Raw genomic sequence first — 16,160 nt, forward strand, 5'->3', positions numbered from 1 at the left:
GATTGTAAGATTTAGGGGATATTTCCATTTTACTTTCTTAATCACACTTTAGAAAAGGTCTCATTCTGCATGAGTTAAAAATGGCTATTTCACATTTCCAGTTTTTTTATATTGAGAGCAAAAGAAGGAAGAACCTTATCGAAGATCAAAATGTATTGTTGTATTAGGATGAAGCATAGTCACTAAAGAACTTTTACAAATCAATGTTTCACAGGAAAATGTCAAAAAAGGCAAAAAAAAGAAGGCGGAGGGGCTTGTCATTGTCAAGTGAAGAAGATGAGAAGGTAAGAAGGAATTCAACAGCCAATATGAAAAAAATCCTCTTACATTTCACAATATCACATAATGTGTAAAAATCATCATTTGGCTATTCCATCAAAAACATTCTGGAATAATTGAAAATAATAAAACAATTACCAAAATTGTAGCAGATTATTTTTGTTTTACCCATAACAAGCAATTTCCATATTTTAACAATATGTTTTCTTTTTTTTTAGGAATCCAAGAAACAAGATCTTACCAAGAATAACAAAAGTAGCAGGGGGAAGCCAGATTTAAAAAATCAGAAGAGGTATGATTCAGAATTTTTTATTTTTAACAAAATATTACTATTGATATTATGTAGCCTATTAAACGCACGGTTCACTTGAATGAAGTATGTGTTAATTATATGCGACTGTGACATTTATTCTGTTCTTCTACATCAAGATTTGAAACAAAACCAGAAAAAAGTGCATTTCCTTCCGTTAAAGATGTTCCCCAAAGTACTCGCCAGATTAAAAAGCCCGTCTACAGGCTGGCAAAAAGAAAAGAAAAAGACCAGGAATCTGTTAAAAAAGAAGAACAAAGAACAAAACAAAAACATGCCTCTCCACAAGACCTTGGGGGGAAATTCTCTAGTAAAGCAAAAAATGACATTTCACGGAAAGATAAAACTGTCAGTGGGAGTAAAACTGAGGAAGCAGGACCCTCAAAACACTTGCATACTTCAGGTGCAGTTCCTCAGGGGACAGAGAAGACATCTAAAGGCAGCTTGGATGAGAAGTCTTCCCAGGGGACCCCATCCAAATTAAAAAAGCACCTAATGAGTCCCAGTTTGGTTTGTGCTGAACAGAACGAACAGGGGAAGAATGAACTGAAGAAGTGCAGAGCCAAGGAACCACCGAGGACTGAAAATGACAGCAAAACTGTCAAGACCAAGGAACCAAGCAATAATTCCTCCGTATCCAAGGATTCTGCGTGGGAGCAGAAGAGTGACGTCTTCAAGAAGATGTGCCAAAGGCATGAAGAAAACAAGGCCAAAAAGAGCATGTGGATAGAAGTTGAAACTCCCTTTGCCTCTACAACAACAAAGTCCTCCACTACCTCTACCTCTGTTAGTAGCTCAAAGGTGGTGAAAAAAGTCACATTGGGGTCACAAAAGCCATCATCTTCTCAGGAACAAGTATATGCAGCCCCACCATTTGTGCCTTTTAAATTTAAGATACCAAAAAAAGTTAGACCAACTCCAGTAGAAAGCACTGTTGAAAAGAAAGAAGCAAAAACTACAAAGAAAGGTCTTGAACCTGTGCCTGAGCTTCCAGAAACTGCAGCATCAAGCAGCAAATCGGGGGAAAAAACTGTTCAGCAAGCTCCCGTCTCTCCAGATGTTACACCTATTGTTTCATCTGAAGGACAAGATGAAGGCCCACCTTTGGCAGAACAACTTCCAAATACCCTTCATACTGTCCCAGCGCCGTGGTATGACCAGGTAATAAGGAGGTTTTTTTCCCCGTACTACCTTTGTTTCATTCCGTCAGCTAGTTTATTGTAATACCATCAGTGTGTTGTTATTAAAATGGCAGATAGAATGTTAGTTGTTTTGTTTATTTTTAAAAATGTGTTTTTCTGTAGATGCAAGTGGTCGAAGAGCTTCATCTTGCTCGCTCTCAGAAGAGATTGGAGGTGAATGTAATGCAAAGCTATGGGGATCTCACCTGTATGGACATAGACCCTCCAGAAGAGGGCGGTGCAGACACACACTGTGAGTTGTATTGATTAATAAGGAAATGCAAAAAATGTTGTACATATATTTTGCAATCATTTTAGGATTATAGAGTAACTGCAAAGAATATGAATATAACATCACAAAGTCCTCACAACATTTCTGTTCCTTCAAAATAAAGAAAAATTCTGATACATAACTTCACAGTCGCTACACTTTTGCTCAAATTGTTTTGGTATGATTTGATTCCTTCGGAACTTTTGAACATGTCATTATTCATGAAATGTCATTTCCTTTTTGCAGGTAAACAACCTAACCAGCAATACCTCATCCTCGTCATGGACACCAACATTCTCCTCAGTCACCTGGATTATATCAAAAAGATCAGAATGAACGGCCTTGGAGGTGTTTATAGTTGTTTTAATACTGGATGTTTCTTATAGAATAATTGATATATTTCATATTTTTTATATAATGATATAACATGCTATTATAAAAGTTATCGAGTAGGTTTCACTTACAAGTTTCCAGTTGTAAGCTAAAGATATTCCTCACCAGACGTTGAACTATTATCAAGCATCCTAACAAGATGTCCCAAAGCAAAATATGTTTGCATCTTCATTAGAAATAACCAATACATGTTTCTCAGTCCTCAACCTTCTACTTACATATCATCATTTTAAATAATAATGTCATTTGTTAGGGTTAATGAACATCACAGCATATAAATTGTGTTTTTCCACTGTGTATTAATACAGAACACAGTTTCCACGTATGAATTCCCATTTCCATTTTATTTGAGCTTGCATAATGAAATGCACATTTGTTATGACATTTGATTAATCACTGGTTCCCTTTTCTCCCCTTCATGCTCTCTTAGACCTGGGCTTCCCGATAGTCCTGATCCCCTGGGTGGTGCTTCAGGAGCTGGACTCCCTCAAACGGGGGAGGGGTCTGTCAGGGTCTGTGGCCCACCTCGCTACTCCTGCCATCTCGTACATTTACAACTGCTTGAAGAGCCGGGCACCTTTCCTGTGGGGGCAGTCTATGCAGCAGGCCAGCGAGAGCAACAGTGAGTGCTGATTTAAGGAAGATATGGGAATGATCAGTGCATTGAAAGTGGAATGAATGTATTACATACAAGTAGGTAGGGCTGCTCAATTAATCATATTTTAATCGCGATTACGATTATGGCTTGCAACGATTAAGAAAACAACGTAATCGAAATAAAACTATTATTTTTTAAATTATTATTATTACTTTATATATATATTTTTTTTATATATTATTTTTTGGGTTTTTCTGTTGAATTATACTTAAAGTTCAGGGTAATCAATTGTTAAAAACATACTGTTCACATTTTTTTTCTCCAATAAATGGATGTTTTTAAAGTCAATGAATAATCGCATTTAATAATCGCAATTACAATTATTGACCCAAATAATCGAGATTATGATTTTTGCCATAATCGAGCAACCCTACAAGTAGGGACTGTACAAGGTCAGTGAAAGTTGTTATGTCTCCATAACCTGTTCATGAGCTCATTTCAGATGTATTATGAGTACTTTTGGATTTTATCTTAGAAAAAGCAGGCTAATATAAATGCCAGCATTGGTTACAAAATAATCATAACAGTGAGTGCAGGCAAAACAAAAGCACTTGAGTAAGAGCAGCACATTAGAATAATCTACAACTCCTTGTAGACTGTAAACATTTCTAAATAAACAAGTTCTGTTAGCGCCTGGTCGTTGATTTTTTTATTAATTAATTGAGAAAACCAAAATCAATAAAATGCATTATTTTGTAGTTTTTGTTATCAATGATTTTAATGACTTTTGACTGAACATATGGTCTTTATTTATAGCAATTCTCCACCTTAACGGTGCATTATTAATTTACACACACAGCCGCAGAGCTGCCCGGCGTCCCGTCTACCACTAGGTGGCACTATCAGGTAGCTTGCTTTCCAGAATTATTCATACGCTGTGAGATATACAGTCTATGGCTGTGAGCATCTCAAGGGCAGGTTTCACCCATGCATGAGGTCACCCACTTCTCAGCTGTATATATTATTGATCAGACGTGCATTTTTCAACGGTGGGATGAAATTCTCTTCGAAAAGGCATGGGATAAAGTGGATTTACCAGAAATATTGTTGACTATTGCTAAGAATTTAGGAGCTTATAAGCATTTAGTGCCTCTCTTGAAATGCACCTTGAATCTCCATCTTGTGTTCTTCATCTTTGAATCTTCCTCCTTGTCTTTATTTGAAAGAATACTCTTGGACACTGCTTTCAGTGTTGTGAATTAAACAATTCTCCCGTTAAAGACTGTCAGGTTTCTCTCTGTCTTCCTCGTCCTCTCTCTTCTTATTGTACCTCCTTGTCCCCAGATGGTCTGAATGCCGAGAATAATGATGATCGGGTGCTGCAGTGCTGCCTGCAATACCAGAGTCTGTACCCAGAGTGTGCTCACATCCTATGCACGTGAGTTCCCCCTTCCCCCGCCCTTTACTGCTGCTGCTGCAGAGTCTCTGTCCTCTGCAATAATGCACATGCATGTGACTGAGAGTGGGTCCAGCCAGATAGTTCCAGTTGGGCTGAAAGAAAGAGAGGGGCAGACAGAGTAACTGGTTAATGATGAATGTGCACATTGTATTGTTTCACCTTCTTTTTCCATCTTACCTATTTCTTTGAATGCCAATATTTAAAGACACAACATTAATAGAGAAAGGGGGCAGGCATTCATTTAGGCTGCTGTAAAATAGATGTGATTTAATGGTCTTATTGATGTTGTTTGTGATAACACTGCCATATAGACTTTCCTGGTAAAAAAAATACATGTGTTCTCCTTTTTCCTTTCTAGGAATGATAAGAACCTGTGCAGTAAGGCCCTCCTGAGTGGAGTGAAGGCCTTGTGCAAGATTGATCTGGAGGCAGAGGTTGGGAGATCCAAACATGGCTTTCACCCTCCGCAAAATGTCGGCCCTCAGGTCCCATCAGCAATGCAAAACAGGATCTACGCACCAGTCCAGCCACGCATGCAAAGGACAGGACTCCATACTGTAGAGGAGAACGGTGAGCCAGGGATGAATGTGCGCTTCTTGCAGAACAGGAATTACTTGCCATATTCTGTAATGTTGTAATAGTTCAAGCAAAACATCCATACATTCACTTGCTATGTCTTACCACTTTTTTCCATGCTTTGTTTGCCTCCATTCAGGCGACATATGTTTAACAAACAAGTAATTAAATACAATAAAGAGTGAAATCCTCCCCATCACACAGTCAATGGACAGTTAGCATGTGCTCCTGTTCTTTGCTGCTGTACATACATGTATAATCTTGCTCAAGAATAAGTGCTGTCCTGTATTATGTTTTATTTCATACATTTTCTCATATACAAACGTTATGTGTGCAATTGATAACAGATAACAAGCGAGGGGATGAGAGGCCAGTGTGGGACCCCAGCAGTGTTTCTGAACTAGAACAGTGTCTGCTCGACGTGCTGTCAGATGTGTTGGAGGTGGAGATGAAGGCCGCTTTCGAAGACATTTGGCTAGATGTAAGATTGCACTTAGAATTTCATTTGATCTTTTTAGCTTATATTGTAATTAACGTGCATTTAAAACATCAAAATCTTATCTGAGGAGATCAAACATGTGTTTTTGGTTTAATCTTCGCATGACTTGGTCATTAGATGTATGTGTTTTTGGAGGAAAATGATGAATCATATCTCCTCCTCAGGTCAGTCCTTGTGCTACATACGTGTCTGGATGTCATTTTGAACAATGCAATATTTTGTATTTTTTCATGTAGATAATTTTTATTGTGTTTTTTTTATTGTTTCACAGATAGTTTACATAAAACCTCCATGGACTCTTCTAGATGTTCTGAAATGTTTTAAAAAGCACTGGATTGCAGTCTTTGGGAACATTGTCCCACGGAGGAAACAGCAAACTGTTTCAACCCTCATCAACTTTTTCAATTCAGGTATGTAGGTAGAAGAAAGGGAGCAACTACATGTATTTCAGTTTTTCTCAACAGTATTTATAAAAACACATGTATATATATTTTTTTAAAATACATTTTACCCCAGTTAAATATCATCATTATTTTGGTTTTTGTTTGGAATCTCTGAATCTCTTAATTGAGAAATTAAACTAAAATACAAATAAAAATGAATATATTACTCAGTTTAGGAATGAGCATATAACCTGGTCTGATAAATCAATCCAGTTTTAGAATTTGACCTTATTTTAAGCTGCTTTGCCACGAACTGTGATTTAAAATATGGCTTACATAATGCTGAGTCACTCATCTCAAAATCTGTTAAAACAAATGTATTAAGCATTTTTCTCTGTTGCTAGTAAAAGGAAAGCTTGACACACAAGGTAGCTGAAAACATCCTAGGAGCTGATTTTAATCTTCATTTAGAGGTTTGCAATGGAATTCGGGAAAAATAAAAATAACTTAAGGTACACAAGGTACACAAGCACAAACGTTCACATCTGCTGAAGCAACAAGGCAAAGCTCCCAGTGGTCTCTAAATGCAAAGATACCTCACTGTGTTAATGCACCGTGACAGTTTCGAGACTGTAAGCGTAGCCTTTTTTTTTGTCTTCTCTGGACAGTGAGTTTAAATACTGAGTCATCCCCCAGGTAAAACGCTTACTCCACTATTCTATGATGTGGTGTGCCCTGCACTGCGCTACAGCCCTACAGCCCTACAGAACTACATGCAGAATCAGGTCATCGGCTAAAACAGGACACTCAAATGTGTGTCAAACAGATGCTGAGCTGTCCACTGCAGCCCTGCTGTGTCTGGATCTCATTACTGGATCTAATAACATCACATGTAATCGCGTGTGTGTTTGTGTTTGTGTGTGTCTAAATCTCCCCGTCCACCTGTTTGAGTTTGAACTGTGGCCCAATTATTTTTGAAGGCTTCCGAGAATGTTTTTATGGAAAACAATGGAGTTTTGCCCTTGCTCTCTGTATCCCTGGTACGCTGAAATTATTCAGGATTTCTTGGTGTACCACGCAGCCTGGCTCTGTTCCAAGACTGTGACAGAAGGGCGAGGAGGAGGAGGAAAGGTGGAAGAAAGGAGCAGGGAGAGAGGGAGGGAGGGGTAAACCGTATGTGAGGCTAAGAACGAATGTCAGAGTGGAAAAGTACTGCATGTGGTTTTGTTTTGTTTTTGCTGTTCTCCCTTGAGCAGACTGTTAGTGTGTTTGTAGTCAGTCTTAAAGGTCCTATTATACTGTTTCTCCTCAATATATTATAGGTCTCAGATATATTCAAAACATGTCTCTGAAGTGTTTGGCTCCAAATACCAAACAGATCATTGTGGCGTCCCATAAACCCCTCTGTTTCAGCCCGGTTTCAAAAGGGCTGATTCTCTGTCTGTTACTTTAGATGAAAATAGGGAGCCACTCCCCACGCCCCTCTGAGAGATATTTGGTTAAAAAGGGGGGGAGGGGGGTTACCTTGGTTAGTTATTGGCTAATGGTTACACAAGCCAAAAAACATTATGACATCATAAAGTGGCCAAGAAAAAGGTCCTTTTCAGACAGGTTTTTATATAAATGGATCAGGACAAAAAGTGAGAGAACCTTTTTTCCTGAAACTTTCAGAAGCTCTTTACACGGTAAATGTTTATGTTTATGTATAAAAGACATGAAAAAGTGGATTTTGCATAATAGGTGACCTTTAACACATCTTTTACAACCGCCTAAAAAGGGACAAAGCTTTATGGGTAGTTTTAAATGAGCTCAAAGGTATGTTAGGTCGGGGCTAGAGACCGGTGTCACCTATCATAGGGTCCAGTAGATTAAAATGATGCAGCCTGATTCCACTACAAAGTAATGGGTCGGGAAATCATTTAACATAAGTTGCACTACGATAGAAATGCTCAACCAACTTCTGGCTCTTTGTTTTGATAGTCATTCTGAATCTGTTATGTCCTTTCAAATATTCAGGAAAAGCAAAGTCTCATAGCATTTTGGATCACAGTTGGACAAGCACACATGCTCACAGTAACCTTGACTTATAATAGAACATTCACAATTTCATAGATGATTAATCATGAAGATTAGACATTCTTCATGCAGAAATTGCATAACTTCTTCTGTTGACAAAGCAAAACATTTAAAGACATCACCTTGATTTAGAGAAACTGGAATGGAACATTTTCTACTATTTTATGACGTTTTTTAGAGCACACAATTAATCTAGGAACTAATCAGCACATGAATCAATGATAAAATCAATCGATAGTTGCAGCCCTGTTCTTTTTTTGTCCACAATGTTTCTTTGCCTGGCTCTTTTGTTTCCCACACACAGACACACAAAACTTGTGTGTCCCCCTTTGCCTAGGTGTATCTGTAGAAAAACGGCAACTGAATGCAAGTGTCCCTTTATTTGATGGTGCATATGTGCTCATATCTTCCTGTCCTGTGTCTGCTCAGGTGGCACATCGCACTGTAGAGATGCATCAGCACTCCTCCGAGATGCTAAGGAGCTTGTGAAAGCATTTGGGAAAAGGTCAAGACGCGTTTCCCCGGCCATCTCCAGAATGGACAACATTTTCAATAAGCGACAACCACAGGTAAACTAGGAGCTAATTTGGAGTTTAAATGTTCCTAATGCAATCACAGCTCAAACATATTCCACTTCTTATCTGTCCAAAGGGTGGGCCACTATTCTACGACTGCAATCTCTGAATTGTGTTTGATGTTGTGATGTTTTGGAAAGCACAGAAATACAAAAAAGATATGATACTGTGTTTTGTGTTTATACCATAGGCTTATACCTTATAGCATAAATATATTGTATATCATACGCAGGTTTTTACACACTGTTGGATTTGATAGCTTTATCATCTTTGTCTGTGTATGCAGTGGGAATCTCCTGCCATCGATGTTGTCATGAATGAAGATGATGAGTATCATGATGATGAAGAAGAAGCGGAACAACCCACGCCTGCTCCTTTCTCGCACCAGGAAGTGTGGGCCCTGTTTGAACACCTCTGGTCTTATGTGTTTCAGATGAGGTGGGTGTAACAGGGATTAGGGATGCTTATACTGCAGAGAACATTTGAGGATTATTTGATTTCAAAGATTTTCTTCCACAAAATGCCTTCATTTCGTTTAAGCAGCAACACTTCATGTTATTTTCAAGTCTTGTTTTCTGCTGCAAGACGAATCATTCTGTACAGCGATCGATGTCTCGTGCAAAAAAAAGAAGGTTTGTTTTGATAAAGCTATTGTTTTTTATTCCATTCAACTTACCCCTGAGGTCATTTTATTCTGTCATGTTTCAGCTGGGAAGTGTTCAAAGCTCTGGGCTTTGACCCTAACTCCATGCAGAGCGCTCAGCCGGGGGGGGGTCCTGCGCCACCACAGGACGCCGTGGACTGTCTGCACAATCTGTGCTGCATAGTCTCACAGCTGCTCCAGATCTTCAGCAGGTATCTCAGCCCACTGTTTTGTTTCATTCTCAATACTCTTAGAGCGTAGTTTCCTTTCAGTAGTGATTTTTGGTCTAAAAAGCTCGTAACACTGCAAACCATTTGCCCAGTGAAGTTAGCAAATGGCTGGTGAACATAGTAAAGCATAAGCCGCCAAACAACACAAATTCCCTCAGGACAGACCCAAAAGAGAGATAAAGGAGGAAAGACTTTCATTCAACCATTGACCATAAACTCTTAATTAATGAACAATAATATTTGTTTGTACTATTTTTCTCAAGTTCAGCATATTAATTCAGAAAGTGATGATATGTCAGTGACCCTCCTCTACTATTGTGTCATTCTGTTTTCATCGTCCCCACTCTTGTCCACCTTGCCTAAACCCTTTGGCTTAACCTGGTGTGTCTCACCTTTGTCTCGACAGCAAGTCCCTCTAAGAGGCCCCTTCAAACTGTCCTTCACCTGTCCTTAACCAGCCTCCACCTCCCTGGGTGTGTGTGTGTGTGTGTGTGTGTGTGTGTGTGTGTCTGTGTGTGTGTGCATGCGTGTGTGCATGTGTGCATGTGTGTGTTATGCTCTCAGCCCTCAGGCCCTATTTGGCATGTAGTGTTGACCTTGTAGCTTTGCCTTATCACCTTAACTGTGACATTAAAGACGGCTCTACCCTGTAAAACTGTTACGTTTCTCGCCATGCCTTCAAGAAGAAAAATGCTCACAATAATGCATAAGATTTATTTACCTCCTTTAGGCTTTCCCATCTGAAATATAGTGGCTCACATTGCACACATATTGGCACGTTATCCACCATTCACAATGGTAGTGACAAATAGGCAAAAAGCTGAGTGGACCTTTGCGTGAAGGCAATGAGGAATGGCCACCATAAATAATTGACACCATTGTGAAATAACATGTGACTAGAACATTTTTAATTGGATTTGTGTCCTTCTTCTTTGAAAATATCATCAATCATCATAAATATCATCTCTCAAGCTGTTGTGTGCAGTCAACCTGTTTTCCCAGTTGGTGATGATTTGCACTGTCATTACCACGGAACTCTTCACATTGACGCAACTTCTTTAGAAAGCTAGCTAGACGAAGAACATTTCGTAACCTAGGTCTTTACAATGTATGTGTCCTGTTCCTTTGTTTTCACTCTAACACACACGCACAAAATAACCCAACATCACACGATTACAGAGGCCAGTGAGGTGTCAGTATATTATTTATTTCTTTGCTGGGATTCACCGTGACATTTGGATCTCTTTGAGGGTAAGGGTACACATTCCTCACATCAAAAGGGCAACATGCCCGTTGTTCCCTCTGTTTCATTCAACCTCAACGTCAGTAGGTCTAGAAAAAACAGTATACCTTGAAATAACCAGTATATAAAATGTTGTTTTGATTAGTTGCCATCTTACTGAAAAACTGCAATGGAGTTTCACATATTTAGTTTAAGCAAGATTTTGCAGAACCTAAACAACCAACTATAAATAGCCATACAAATGTTAACAAAAAGGCAAGTGTGATTTGATATTGTTATCTATGTGGGGATGGGAGAAGGAAATACAAATGATGCAATGTTTTCTCAGCTGAGTATAGCTATAAAACAGCCCTCTCAGATCATAACCCATTAAACACCTAAGTATGTGTCCAAAGTGCACTTTATTACCACTTAAACCCTCCAGGCCTCTGAAGATCCACTGGTTATTGTGATAGGCAGTATATGAAAACAGTAGTGGTACTTCATTATCAGATGTTGTCTCATACCTGGAATTGATACACTATGTTTTGAATTTATGGCAGGTAGGCTACTTAGTATACAGTGGGGCAAAAAAGTATTTACCGGTAGTCAGCCACCAATTGTGCAAGTTCTCCCACTTAAAAAGATGAGAGAGGCCTGTAATTTCCTCCTACTGTAGGTATACCTTAACTATGAGAGACAAAATGAGAAAGAAAAATCCAGAAAATTACATTGTCTGATTTTTAAAGAATTTATTTGCAAATTATGGTGGAAAATAAGTATTTGGTCAATAACAAAAGTTCATCTCAATACTTTGTTATATACCCTTTGTTGGCAATGACAGAGGTCAATCGTTTTCTGTAAGTCTTCACAAGGTTTTCACACTGTTGCTGGTATTTTGGCCCATTCCTCCATGCAGATCTCCTCTAGAGCAGTGATGTTTTGGGGCTGTCGCTGGGCAACACGGACTTTCAACTCCCTCCAAAGATTTTCTATGGGGTTGAGATCTGGAGACTGGCTAGGCCACTCCAGGACCTTGAAATGCTTCTTACAAAGCCACTCCTTCGTTGCCCGGGCGGTGTGTTTGGGATCATTGTCATGCTAAAAGAACCCAGCCACGTTTCATCTTCAATGCCCTTGCTGATGGAAGGAGGTTGTCACTCAAAATCTCACGATACATGGCCCCATTCATTCTTTCCTTTACACGGATCAGTCGTCCTGGTCCCTTTGCAGAAAAACAGCCCCAAAGCATGATGTTTCCACCCCCATGTTTCACAGTAGGTATGGTGTTCTTTGGATGCAACTCAGCATTCTTTCTCCTCCAAACACGTCTAGTTGAGTTTTTACCAAAAAGTTATATTTTGGTCTCATCTGACCATATGACATTCTCCCAATCCTCTTCTGGATAATCTAAATGCTCTCTAGCAAACTTCAGACGGGCCTGGACATATACTGGCTTAAGCAGGGGGACACGTCTGGCACTGCAAGATTTTATTCCCTGGTGGCGTAATGTGTACTGATGGTAGCCTTTGTTACTTTGGTCCCAGCTCTCTGCAGGTCATTGACTAGGTCCCCCCGTGTGGTTCTGGGGTTTTTGCTCACCGTTCTTGTGATCATTTTGACCCCACGGGGTGAGTTCTTGCGTGGAGCCCCAGATCGAGGGAGATTATCAGTGGTCTTGTATGTCTTCTATTTTCTAATAATTGCTCCCACAGTTGATTTCTTCAAAACAAGCTGCTTACCTATTGCAGATTCAGTCTTCCCAGCCTGGTGCAGATCTACAATTTTGTTTCTGGTGTCCTTTGACAGCTCTTTGGTCTTGGCCATAGTGGAGTTTGGAGTGTGACTGTTTGAGGTTGTGAACAGGTGTCTTTGATACTGATAACGAGTTCAAACAGGTGCCATTAATACAGTTAACAAGTAGAGGACAGAGGAGGCTCTTAAAGAAGAAGTTACAGGTCTGTGAGAGCCAGAAATCTTGTTTGTTTGTAGGTGACCAAATACTTATTTTCCACTATAATTTGCAAATAAATTCTTTAAAAATCAGACAATGTGATTTTCTGGATTTTTGTTTTTCTCCTTTTGTCTCTCATAGTTGAGGTATACCTAGGATGAAGATTACAGGCCTCTCATCTTTTTAAGTGGGAGAACTTGCACAATTGGTGGCTGACTAAATACTTTTTTGCCCCACTGTATGTGTTAGGCCAGGTGTCAAAAGATGTTTATCTATCATTTCCTGTAGACGATGTCACAGCTGTAGCTTCTTAAGAAGGTCTTTTGTAAATTGAAAGTAATACCGGTACTTGACCCGCAAAATTGCAATTTGTATGTCAATTGACATGTTCTCTTGACTTCACAGTAAACGAATAATCAAAACATAGAAAGTATTCTTAATAAATACAAGAGCATGCAGCATTTAAAATCTCCTTTTGGATTTTGCTGCACTAGGAGTGTGAGAGTCTGTAAAGAAACGTTTTGATATCGCTTTGCTGTTTTTTATTTACACAATTCATCAATCATTTGTGTACATTTTTTTGATTAGTCGTTCAATATGGAGGCATGGTTTGTTCAACATGGAGAGGGTATTGATATATTATTGTTATTTTATTGGTGAAATGTTATTTAATGAGTCCAAAGAGGAGCAGTATCCTCAAAACACTGGTTGTACTGATAATACTTTACACATGTAGCTTTAATTGTGCAGACCCTGTCATACTGACACTGAGACCCTAAAAGCACAAGCATGACCTGATGGAGGTGCTGTTCACTCTGCCCAAATAAACCTTTAACACATTTTACCACAGCTTTGTTTAAAAGCAGATTTGTTTTCAGATTTTGCTTTTCTCTCAAATTGTGGGTTTGCTTTTAAGAATTGTTGTTTGGGGTCAAATACTGTAGTTCAACCTGAAAGTTGTTTATGTATTTGTAAATGGACTGGGTCGATGTGAAGCAGATATGGTTATTCATATATGAATAAATACTACACAGGTCAATTTGATTCACATGTTCTTCTGCGGGAAAATATATATTAATTTCGGTGTTGTTGGTTACATTAGAGCATGAATAATGAATATAAAACACAAAAACATTACGCCTACCCAATACACACTCATTAAACATAGCAGTAATGTCTTGAAATAACGGAATGTTTTAGAATAAGCTTTCAAGTAAAACGCTCATTGGGTCTTTATCTGCACATGCATGTGTGTGAATGTGTGTGTATATGTGTTGGGCTTCTCAAGTACAGTTGCCTAGGAGACAGCCGGACTCATTTCCACGTGTTTGAGCAGAGCTGTGACTCATTTTTAACTGGCAATCTCTGGTTGTCTCCGTCTCACTCATTTCTCTCATTCTGTTGACACCAGATACTGTATATATAATGTATGTCTCTGCTCAAAGGATCATTCTCTAGTCTTCATATCCCTTCATTTACTGCCATTACTTGGTCTCTTTTTCTCTATTACTTTTTTAATATATTAGCGAAGTGGTGTGTGTTTGTGTGTGAGCATTTCGATGAGTTGCTATGGTGAAGGATGGATGAGGAAAGTGCTGTGTATTTATTTTGTTACCTGCTCTCAATGTGTTCAGACTATATGTGTGCCAAAATATGATATGTAAATGTAAAAAGAGCATCATGTATAAATGCTTTATGACCGTCTTGACTTAAACACTTTCTTAAGAAATTGTTAAATCTGGAAAAAGGGTAGCAGGGCAGAAGACATTTAAAAAAAACACATGATATCTTTAAAGGCATTTAAAAAACAAATGGTTTGATTAGTTCAGATTAACTGAATCAGAATTTCTGATAAACTGCTGCACCAATGTTATGAATAAAGATGTTTTTTTCAGACATGGAAGAAAGGTCCTCTTTAAAGTGTGTGTTTCTGTTTTTCTCCAGTGTCCTGTCATCAGCCCCGCGGTTAGAGGAAGTCCAGACGCTGCTCAGCATCCTTCACTCTAATAAGGTTGGTGACATTTCACAGTTATTGGCATGTAATCAGATCGGTGCCATTAATTAAACTCATTTGACCTTTCTCTGCAGCAGCAATGCTCTTTGTCATGTTGAACTGTTCATATTTAGATCTGCCTACATGCATTGTGTTTCAGATTGTTAACTTGGACTCCAGATTGACAGCCAAAGACTTCTTGGACTGTCTCGTACAACAAGACAACAGGTAGCGCACACACGCATTCTCACTTATTATTGTTATTTTTTCTGATACATAAGGTCTTTCAAATCTTTCACAGATACCACATATGTTTTGGATGATAAGCATATTAAACTAATGAAGAAGATGCTATACCGCCGTGATGTGACATGTGCGAATAATGTAGCAACAACTTTCTTTAATTGCATAATCAAACAATCTCTGAGTATGTCTTTGTTGAAGCATGTCGGTGTGTCTCATAGATATCCCCAGCAGAGCTCTCACAAAAACAGTTGCCATGTTAACAATTCAAAACAATTGTGACACTGGTTATAAACAAAGATATGTGTACTTGTGTAGTTGAACAGTGTAATGGGACTGGTGTAGTTGCCTAGATCACAAATTATTTGTATTAGTTTTTAGAATATAATCCTGAATTCACATTTCCTTTTCAAGGGACAGTGTAAACTAGAATGAAATGTTAAGTAACCATTAGACTTCATGTAAACTGTGGAGATAAAACAGTATTTGGACTGCTCCTGAATGGACTCTCATAAAACTCTCATTAAGTATTGATATAATATATATATATTATACCGAGCATATGCAGGATCACAGCTGGAGTTTGTTATGTATCATCTGTGGCCTACATTTTATTATGTTTATGTAATAATTTATAAGTTTTGGAGTGAGGTATCTGTATGCAGCTTGAGATAAAGAAGCACTCCCGGAATTTAGGACTCCAGACTGACCTCTGCTCTTTCTTTTACTCGCTCCTGTCACAGAGACTTTACTTTAACGCTTTCTCTAAGATTATTATTAGAGCTGTCTAAATAGAACAAATATATAACCATACAAATACACAGACAACCTACTTATCCTGCTTATTCATGGCAGCTTTTTTCTGCTTGTTGCTCGTAATATGACATGATTTAACATGCATGCATACTTTGCTTCAGCTGCAGTCGATGTTTCATATTACATTTAATAATAATATTTTAATAATCTCTTAATAGTTATGATGTCATTGTATTTGACTCGAAATGTTAATATCTCGGTTAAATGACACACATTTTTTGAGACTTTATAGTCCTAACAAACAAGCAATTATTCAAAACAAATGGACAGATTAATTAATAATAGAAAAGTTAGTTTCAACTCTAAATACATAAGAATATTGTGTTAAGAAGCTACATAAAAATTTAGTAACATAATGCCCGTGTACATTAATCAGTATATCACGTCACTCCAGGTCCCTCATGACATGCATCTGAATTGTTAATGCTTATATGAACTCAGCTGCTTCCATGGAAACAG

At 38.4% G+C, this 16,160-nt stretch overlaps 1 protein-coding gene across 2 annotated transcripts in view; it reads left to right on the forward strand.

Moving 5' to 3' along the window:
* Positions 1 to 16,160, forward strand: part of swt1 (SWT1 RNA endoribonuclease homolog) — a 34,111-nt gene that overhangs the window by 8,820 nt on the left and 9,131 nt on the right. Inside the window, exons 2-16 of one of the 2 annotated variants that reach the window (XR_013805786.1) lie at positions 215 to 284; positions 498 to 571; positions 709 to 1,750; positions 1,894 to 2,023; positions 2,288 to 2,389; positions 2,865 to 3,056; positions 4,377 to 4,470; positions 4,850 to 5,061; positions 5,415 to 5,548; positions 5,838 to 5,976; positions 8,455 to 8,594; positions 8,887 to 9,038; positions 9,309 to 9,455; positions 9,880 to 9,946; positions 14,594 to 14,645. Coding sequence is in view for 1 of the 2 variants with exons in the window: in XM_079667446.1 (XP_079523572.1) it covers positions 219 to 284; positions 498 to 571; positions 709 to 1,750; positions 1,894 to 2,023; positions 2,288 to 2,389; positions 2,865 to 3,056; positions 4,377 to 4,470; positions 4,850 to 5,061; positions 5,415 to 5,548; positions 5,838 to 5,976; positions 8,455 to 8,594; positions 8,887 to 9,038; positions 9,309 to 9,455; positions 14,594 to 14,660; positions 14,803 to 14,870 (2,759 nt within the window). In the remaining variant the exon portion in view is untranslated. Of the gene's footprint in view, positions 1 to 214; positions 285 to 497; positions 572 to 708; positions 1,751 to 1,893; positions 2,024 to 2,287; positions 2,390 to 2,864; positions 3,057 to 4,376; positions 4,471 to 4,849; positions 5,062 to 5,414; positions 5,549 to 5,837; positions 5,977 to 8,454; positions 8,595 to 8,886; positions 9,039 to 9,308; positions 9,456 to 9,879; positions 9,947 to 14,593; positions 14,661 to 14,802; positions 14,871 to 16,160 lie in introns of those variants that run through there. The other variant, XM_079667446.1, reaches the window with a different exon arrangement.

Source organism: Notothenia rossii (assembly GCF_949606895.1).
Source record: "Notothenia rossii genome assembly, chromosome: 1".
Classification (NCBI taxonomy): domain Eukaryota; kingdom Metazoa; phylum Chordata; class Actinopteri; order Perciformes; family Nototheniidae; genus Notothenia; species Notothenia rossii.